At 52.2% G+C, this 9,177-nt stretch overlaps 1 protein-coding gene across 1 annotated transcript; it reads left to right on the forward strand.

The window, feature by feature from the left end:
- Positions 1-4: 4 nt before the first annotated feature.
- SNUPN (snurportin 1) lies at positions 5-8,097 on the forward strand (the record flags this gene model as incomplete). The annotated part of the gene is made up of 7 exons (XM_010283516.1): positions 5-64; positions 884-988; positions 1,115-1,211; positions 1,793-1,890; positions 2,227-2,304; positions 4,167-4,247; positions 7,607-8,097. Coding segments are annotated over 7 exons (849 nt in total), but the record flags the coding sequence as incomplete, so codon positions are not given.
- Between the last annotated feature and the right edge of the window lie 1,080 nt (positions 8,098-9,177).

A 9,177-nucleotide genomic window follows, 5' to 3' on the forward strand; every position in this document is an offset into this window, starting at 1 on the left:
TGCGGAGGAAGAGGAGATGGACGTGGATGCTGGCAAGAAGTTGCCCAAGCGCTACGCCAATCAGGTGAGGAGCTGCCTGCCTCCCTGCAATGGGGTGCGGGTGTGAACGCAGGGCAGGGTGAGGGGTGTGGGGTGGTGAGGCCGTGGGGATGGCTGCACTGGGGCTGGGAGTAATGTGTCCAGCCTGGCTTGGAGCTCAGTGAGGAACCCTGACTCAGTCCTCCTGCCCCTGAGACGTGCTGCGTTCAAATGGAGGACAGGTGGAGGTGGGTTGCCTGTGTGCTTTGAGAGGTTTCAGCCCAGCTAAGCAGTGTTTGTATCCCGTTGTGCAGCACTCAGTTAAAGATTTCTCTCTCTCCCTGTGTCTGGGGCACCGGGAGGGAAGGGAAACCTCAGCCGATGGGTTTTATCAGCCTTAGCTGCCATATTGGTCCTAAAAGATGTACAGCCTTTCAGGCGATGGCAGCCAGACACTCTCTTCAGGGGTGAACTAGTCTGGACTCTTTACTTCTAGTATTTAGGTAACTCTTAAGCTCTGCCACGTAAATAAATAAACAAACTATAAGTACTGGAGTGGGGACCAAGGTGTGGAGGTGCCCAAGCGAGGTCTGCGAGCCCCGTGCTGTAGTCTGAAGCTTAGTCAGCAGTTGGGAAGCAAGAGAAAAACTTGGGGGAGAGTCTGTTGTACAGGCTGTTAGAAGGAGGGAGCCCCTTTGGTGCCAAAACACAGGGTGATGAGCGATGCCAGCTGCTTCTGATGCATCCAGTGTAGCTGTAGAAGCCAAATTGAAACCTTCTTGCTGTGAGCTTTCCATAACTTCAGGAGAGTTGTTGCTAACTGCTTTTTTTTTTTTTTTTTTTTTTTTTAAAAAATTCTCCGTAGCTGATGCTGTCTGAATGGCTGGTCGATGTCCCCTTGGATCTGGAGCAGGAGTGGGTTGTAGTGGTGTGTCCTGTTGGGAAAAGGGCGCTAGTCGTGGCATCCAGGGTAAGTGGCAGCAGTGGTGGTATCTCACCAGTTGTTAAAGGACCCGTATCTGTTTCCCAGCCAACATAAGAGAGACCCTTGTGTCTTGCTTGACTTTTTTCTTTCTCCTCTCTCGTTCCCTCACAGGGCACAACAGCAGCTTACACCAAGAGTGGCTTCTGCGTCAACAGGTTCCCATCCCTGCTGCCAGGGGGCAACCGGCACAATTCAACAACCGAGAAAGGTAACGGTGTGAGGAGGCTTTGGGGATAGAGAGAGGGGAACTGCGGGCTTCTCCCTGCGAGTGTGTGCACTGGCAGGCTCAGTGCCGCTCCTTCAGCTCCACAGGTCCAGAGGCTGTGCCCCTCTCTGGTGCCAGGGACAAGTTAGCTTCAGGCCTGTTTGTGTATCTCTGGGGATAGCTAGATGTGGACAATATCAGATACTTTTATGCTAGATGAGAACATATTTTAATTAGCTGCCTGGTTAGCTGACACTGTTAAGCCTCAACATCCTCTCTGTACGCTGCGTACAGCGTGATCTTTCTTAATGATTCATGCAGTTGCCTTGCTTGCCCTGAGGAGGGGTTACTGTTGAGTAAAGGCCTTTTTCTGAAACAAGCCTTTGCTTGATGTGCCTCTGGCTGGTACCTTTGTAGCCTTGTTGGTCTCCAGGCTAAAGGCTTTCTGTGGCCATAGCTTCTGTTAGCAGAAGGGGATCCCTCTGGGCCTTACATCAGGGCGAGCTTAATGCAGGAGGGATTTGACCTGGCAACTGGGCTGGGCAGTCCCTGGAGCGTGTCTGGACCTCCCTGTGTTTGTGCAGTGTACTCCATCTTGGACTGTATCTACAACGAGGCTAAGCAGACGTACTATATCCTCGATGTGATGTGCTGGAGAGGACACCCCGTTTATGACTGTCAGGTACTGAATCTTCCCCGCCTCTGCCCTGCCCTCCCTTTTGTTCTCTGTTCTGTGAGCTGCTTTGCACCCAGCACTGGCCATCACCCCCTGTGCAGTAGGATGGATATGTCATCTAAGCACCAGCACCTTTACAGCTTGTGGGCTGCTGGCTACTGGAATAATTTGGTACATCTTTCGGGGATATTGGGGGAAGTAGCAGAGTTCAGGGCGTTGGCTGGTTCTGCAGGTGAAGCTGAGTTTGTAAATCTGGGCGAGTACGGAGGAACGGAGACGCTTGGCCGGTGCTGACCGGTGATGTGTGGTGGATAGTCATTAAGTCTCTGCCTCCTTTCACAGACCGACTTCAGATTCTTCTGGCTCTTCTCAAAGATCCAAGAGGAGGAAGGGCTGGGAGAGAAAAGCAGGATTAATCCAGTAAGTTCTTTTGTACTGGGCGGAGAAGGAGGATGCGGGGTAAGCTCTCCTGTGCAGCAGGCCTTAGCACTTTCTTTCACAAGTGGAAGCTTTTTTCTTTCCCCCCACCCCTCACAGATTAGGCTTCAAAGTGTACTTCTGCTGAAATGGGATGCCGTGTTCAGGATGTAAATAGAACCACTGAGTGTTGTAAATGAGTGCGGTTGTTTTGTTTTTTTTTCCTGGCCAAAGTGCTGAGAGAGATCAGACTGCAGGGTATCAGCTAACTTCCAGGCCATTTTTAGCTTTCCCTTGAAACGGAATGGAAAACCAGTGTGGTTTCTACAGGGGCAGCGTTGCTGGCAGCCTGACTACAATGGGGATTATTCTTGCGTAGTCTGTGGGCTCGCAAGGCAAGAGGAAATGATTGTAAAGCTTTAGCCTTCCCTCCCGCTTAAATTAATCATTGAAGTTGTCAGGATGAATGCCGGATTGCCACCCAGAGTCCCTGCTGAGCAAGGATAAAATGTCTTCCCTTGCAGACTTGCACACAGAGGTCGGACCTAGAACCCACAGCAGCTTGGAAAGTGATTTTGGGGTGGGGCGGGGGGTGGGATATAAGAGATCTGGCAGCCTGGCTTATGGAGCGCAGTTTGCAAAGCAGAACCTGATCGCTCTGTGGCCCCTGTGCGTGCTCAGACACAGCTAAGCAGAGCAACTCCTGTGGGCTGAGCAGGTTGGCCATAAAAATGGGGATGACCGTTCCTGTGCCAGCAGCGAAGGTATCTGTATTTGGAGAACATCCCGTTCTGACTCCAGCGGGAATATCCGGAAGACAGCTACCTAACGCGGCAAGGGGGCTTGTTTCAGCTTTCATTTCCTGGGTGGAAAGATTTGCTTGGCTGAGCCAGCAGCCTGGAGCAGACATCTGTCTGCTTTGCATCCTGCCCAGAGGTCATCGTTTTCTATTTTGGTTAAAAGAGCATCTTGGAGTCAGCTCTCCTGAAAAGTCCGTCCTGCAGCCTTAGATGCTTGGGAAAAAAGGATATCGGGAGCATGTGCGGGCTGTGTGCTGAGTCTGTACCACCCGCGTCTCTGAGAGGGGGTCATTTGGAACTGGGGTGATAAAATACCTGAAATGAATCTTTCTGTGCACTCTAGATTTCTTGCTGTCTGGGCATTGCAGTGGCAATCCCCTGGTCTTCTTTTGAAGGTCATCTTCTGTTACTGGAATGAGATTTATAAAGGTGCAATTGGAGAGATGGCAGGGGTTACCTCTAAAGGCTGTTCCCACCCCGTCTTCTCTGGTGGCTAGGGTGATTTTTGTAGGTTTTCATGCAAGCACTCCCAGTTACTTCAGTGGGATGCGATCAGCACCGATGGACAACTTGGTCCTGTCGTTTTGTCTCTATATCTTGGGGTTTGCTTAGAAATTGCTGTTCTGAATCGCATGAGGGGTCTGTCTGTCCCAATAACCCGTAGTAATCGCAGAGATCAGTTGCTATGGAAAGAGTTAGAAATTGGGGATACCTGTCATGTTCCTGATCAGCCAGTGGTTGTGCCTAGACCATGGAGTTAATGGCCACCAGGGCACCTGCCTTTTGGGAGCTGGTCTAATTCTGTTTTGAGCCTGTCTGTGCTTTTGGGCCCCTGATACCCTGTAAGCAGGAAGGCGAGGATTTTAATGATGCAGTCCCTGCTTGAGATCTCCCCTCTGGTTACCTCATCCGATGCCTGTCCCTCACCCTTGTCTCTCTCATGCTGGGTCTTGCATTGGGGGAAATTCTCCCTTCATAGTTGCCTCCACCCCAATGCTGGATTCAGTGACTTGTTCTGCTTTAGGCCATGCAGTTGTCTCTTCTAACCCTCTCTTACTCTTTCAGTTCAAATTTGTGGGCCTGCAGAACTTCCCCTGCACCTCGGACAGCCTGTGTAAGGTGTTGGCTATGGACTTCCCCTTCGAGGTGAGAACACGTAGGCAGGGGCCTGGACGTCGGCCTTAGGGACAGCCCTGCCACGCACCTGCCAAACTAATGGCTGCATCCAACCAAACTAATTGGCAAGAGTTAAAGCTTAGCATTCCCTGGTTTTGGGCTGTCTTTGCTGCTGTTGACTGTCTTCTGAAAGAGCCCTCAGGAGGAGGGGGTTGATGCGAACGCCCAGACTGCCTCCAGAAGCAGTGTAGCTGACGTTCGTGCGGCGGTGAGATGGACAGCTGACCTTTTTAGGGCCAAAGCTGGTACTGCCCGCTGCCCTGGGTGGGCTTGCGTGGGTAGAGGCATGAGGATCTCTGCCATGTGCTCCCTTATGTGGTGGTGTTTCTCAAGTGGTCTGCGGGGTGGGCAGTCTTTTGTGACCTCTGTCACAGGCTCTGTGTTTCCCTAGTCTTGCTACTTCCGTCTGTCTATGTGCAAGGCACCCAGCTATCTTCTGTCTTGTGGGGAGGAAGGAGAAGGGTGGCGGGTGGCATTCCGGCACAGTGTTAGTGACAAACATCTGGGAGCCAGAAGCTCCTCCAGCGTCCGCAGCAGTTCCTGCGGAGTGCCCGGTCTCAGCCCTAGATCAGGAACAGCCTCTACAGAGGTTGCTTGTCCCGCTAAGGCAAAAGCACGGTTGATTGTGACTCTGTCTGTTGTGCTCTCCCGGCCCAAAAAAGTGATTAACTTAAGTGCGGGACGCTAATTTGGCTGTGAGGGCTGACGTTGCCTTCTGCTTGTCAAAGCCAGGACAGTCATTAGAGAGAGTCAGAAAGTCCTGGCCCCTTGCTGGTCTTGCCAGACCCCGCTCCGAACACAGATCGGGGAGTGTTGAGAAGGCATCCCAGGCTTCCTACAGCTGACTTGCTCAATTACGGGTGCTTTGAGTGCCTCTGTAGAAACAGTCATTCCCGTCCTCGCTGAAGAAAGCTTCATTCCTTCCTGAGGCATCTGCTCCCGTGAGAAAAGGCTGAGGAGTATTGCCCCACTGCGGTCGGAGCAGAACCGTTTCGGCCTGCGAAGGTGACTGTTGCGAAATGCCTGGGGAGGGAGATGGAGTTGATCAGACTCCCCCTTGCAATCCAGCTGTGATTTGCCCCCCAAGTGCTCTGGTCGATACATCGGGGTGACAAGCAAAACGTGGTGTAATTTGGCTGAAAGGCAGCCGGTAACCCCACGGTGGGGCCGTTTCCAAGAAAGGGAACCGTGGGTCTCTTTGTGATGTGCCACGAGAGGGAGCTCAAGAAATCCTCGTAAATGGCTTCCACCAACAGCACATAAAGAAAGAAACTTTGCAGAAGGCAAAATACAGCCTTGCTATAGACAGTGCAGTGCAACAGAGGTCTCCTTATGCCTGGGCCCAGCATCTTGTGATCCTCACGAGGATCTCGTGCATGCGGTGGTAACAGATGTGGTCAGTGCCTTCAGATCTGGGTCTTCAGAGTTAATCTGTAACCTTAGAGTTAGGACCTGATCCGCTATATTCAGTGGAAATTTTTTTTCCGCTGAATTCAGTGGACTTTGGATCAGTTGACTGGCACTGAATTTGAAGTGGTTTTTGGAGTGGATCTTCTGAGCTACTGTCCTACTCACAGTGTAAAACAACGTTCAGGTTCCCACGAAGGCAGGGGGGAGCCAAAGCCTCTGAGAAACCCCGGTGTGACGGAATGGGTGTACTATTAAGCACGTAAAGTCTGAAAAGTGTGGCTGTGAAATGTGAAATCCTGCTTGCCCAGTTTCTCATCGGGTTTGGTGATTTAGGGACAGTGTCAGCCCTTACTCTGATGTGGCTGGTGTCAGTGTGGTGACTCAGGGTAGGGACCTGGCCAACAAATTAAATAAACTGGAAGGAACATGGGAGTTGCAGTAACTTAAGAGGAATCAGGGGGAAGGAAGAACATGACCTAACTCTCCACCGGGCTGAACTCCTTTGAATTCTCCAGCTCGGGGAAGATCTTTGGAGCGGTCTGGAAGGCAGAAGCCTTTTCAGGCTGTGATCTTTACCAAAACATTCCTGTGGGTGCTGGAGATTCCCCATTGCTCTCCAAGTGCCGTGCACCCGCAGGAATGGGCTGGATGTGCAGGCGTGGTGCTGGGGTGCTGTAGAATCTGGCTCTTCCCAAGTCTTCCTGGGAGGCAGGGGGAGGGAGAAGCTTTGCACTTCAGATATCCAGAGGGTTACACAAGCTCATCATGATGTTTACTGTTCTGCTTTCATGTTTTCCTAGCACAGGAATCCCCCTTTTTCTGGGATTATTTTGCAAGATCTTAACAGTGACTGAAAATTAGGGACAGAGTAGTGCAAGAAGCTCTACCGGCTCTGCTGGAGGTTAGTGGCTGTGGAGCAGAGATGGACGTATGCTGCTCTTTGCTCAGCCTGGCTTGCAGTCCAGCATGGTAGCAGGAATCGCCTCGATCCGCTCGGTTCACCCATGCCTCAGCTCACTGCCCATATAGGTGCTGCTCTGCTGTATATGTTCTGGGGTCTGTAGGCTCGGGGAGGGGCCTGGGAGCAATTCAGCCCGAGGGTGGGCTCTTTTTGTCATCTCTCTTGCCCACTCAGCCACTCTTACTGGTAGGCAAATGGCCTTTTAAGAGCTTGCGAGGCTGAGCTAAGAGGAGCACCACCTCCAGCGTTAGGCAGCCTGACAGCAGGGTGTAACCTTGCAGAGTACAGCCCTGGGGAGCACAGGAAGAGGGGGGTCAAAATCCCTTACCGTGGCAGGGAAGCGGCGAAAACGTCAGCCAGCTGCAGTATTGCAGAGCGTGGAAATAGTAGCGCAGGAGTGAGGGCCTAAACCTTCAAAGTCCTGAGTGCCCTTAACTGTCATTGATTGCTGGAGAAGTTCTCTCTCAGGAAACATTAAGAATTTATTTTGCATAAGCCAGCTGAAAGAGCTGTAGCAGCGTTACGAATCGGGGCTCCTTGGCGTCATGCGCTCTGACTAATTACTCTCCAAATGTATTATTTAAAATAACCTTAATCCAGTAAAGTGGCCTTTCTGTGTGCTGCCTTATTCAGAAACCTGATGGCTTTTCTGCAGAAGCGGATTGCAGCAACCAGAGGAAAAATGCTGGTCTGTGCCGACGTCAGGCTGAAATTGTTTGCCTTTGATGATTTAAAGCCATCCGGCAGTTGCTGGGCTTGGAATCATCTTTCAGGACAGGAGCTCTGCAGGTTTCTTTTTTTTTCCCCTTCCGCTATTTATTGCACTGCTTGAGGAAAAATGATCCAGCCGGTAGCTTTGGCCTGTAAATGGAGAGCGGTGCTGTCGTCTGGCACGTTGTCATCCACCTGCAGAAGCCTCCAGCTCTGGCCTTTCATTGATTCTCTCTCCTTTCTACAGGTTGATGGACTTCTCTTCTATCACAAGCAAACCCACTATACCCCTGGCAGCACCCCACTGGTGGGCTGGCTCCGGCCCTACATGGTACCTGAAATCCTCGGGCTGGCCGTGCCCGCTACCGTGCTCACCGCCAAACCAGACTATGCTGGGCATCAGCTCCAGCAGATCATTGAAAGCAAGAAGAGTAAAAAGCTGGCAGCAGCAAAGGGTCACCCCAGCAGCGCGCCGGCTGCGAGGAACGGACATTACGAGCTGGAACACTTGTCTACCCCTCAGCCAGCAAATTCTCTGGAGCGCCAGGATGGAGCAGTGAGCCAGATGGAGAATTAGGCTGCTGGGACAGACCGGTTGGGTAAGGAGAAAGCAAAAGGTTCCTTGCTTCTCACTGTCGCTCACCCTCCCTGAGAGGGGGCAGAGGTAATCATAGGATGGTTTTGTTTAAAGGGCACGAAAGTGGAATATCTTGCTCCAAGTGCCACTGGATTTTTTTTTTTTTTTTTCTTCCATCTTTACTATTTTGTTGCCAGGGCTTCTGTGAGGCCTTAGCAGGATTGTCTGGTTCTTTGCTAAGGCAGTCGTGCGTTGGCAAACGAAATGGTCTGTCCCTACACTGCAGGGCTCCTGGTTCGGCTCCTGACCCTGCTTCTGTTAAAGCCCCTGGCAAAGCTCCAGCATAGGAACAGCGCTCGGACCGCCGAGGTGCAGCTGCTGCTCGCAGCCCCGGCGATCGGGGCACTGCAGCCTTCGATCCAGCTGCTTACCGAGGCCTTCTCAATGAGAGTTTTGTGGTCAGTCCGCTCCTAGGAACAAAAAGTTTGCAACAGGCTGCTGTAAATCCAAAGGCTGGGCTTTCCAGACCCACGTGTTACTGAGAAAAACGAAATTTCCATGTGTCACAGCGGGCCCTGCCTCCGAGCACAGCTTTGTGCGGCGCAAGCCTGTGCTGGAGGCTTTTCTCAGTAGGGGGAGGAAGGAATGGTTTCGCTCTGAAAAACGCTAGCGTTGATTGTGCCAAATAAAAGGTTTCTCAGAAAGACAAATTCTTGAGCGTCTTCCTGCTACCTAAGGGTGGGTGCGTGCTGTGCCTCCCAACTAGGGATCGAAAAATGGGTTGCAGCGCTAACTGGAGCAGAGGAAATGCTTGTGAGGGTTTGATTCTCCTCCGTGCACCGAGCTCTGTCGGTCCCTCCCCGCCACTGCCCCTCTTATCCCAGCCCGAGCACTGGCTGCTGCCTTTCCCCGTTTTTGGCGGGGATGAAACGAATCTACTCGCCGCCCCCAGGTTGTTTTCCAGAGGGAGATTAAAAGGCCGGCGCGGGGAGATGAAGTATCAAGCTAAACACGGTGCTGGGGAGTCTCCTCCTGGCCCTCTATGAAAATGTCCCCCGGAGCAAGGTCTGTATCCAGGCGGAGATCCCGAGAGCGGGGATGGCTGCCCGCAGAGAGCTGAGCACTTCTATCCTGCCCTCGCACCCCATTTTCCCCAGAAAAATGCTTGTTTCTGCGCCAAGCATGCGGGCTGCCTGCGATCATCTGACTGTGCAGCCGCTATCGATGATACTGGCGGGGGG

This window comes from Phaethon lepturus, unplaced genomic scaffold (genome assembly GCF_000687285.1).
Source record: "Phaethon lepturus isolate BGI_N335 unplaced genomic scaffold, ASM68728v1 scaffold51283, whole genome shotgun sequence".
NCBI lineage: Eukaryota > Metazoa > Chordata > Aves > Phaethontiformes > Phaethontidae > Phaethon > Phaethon lepturus.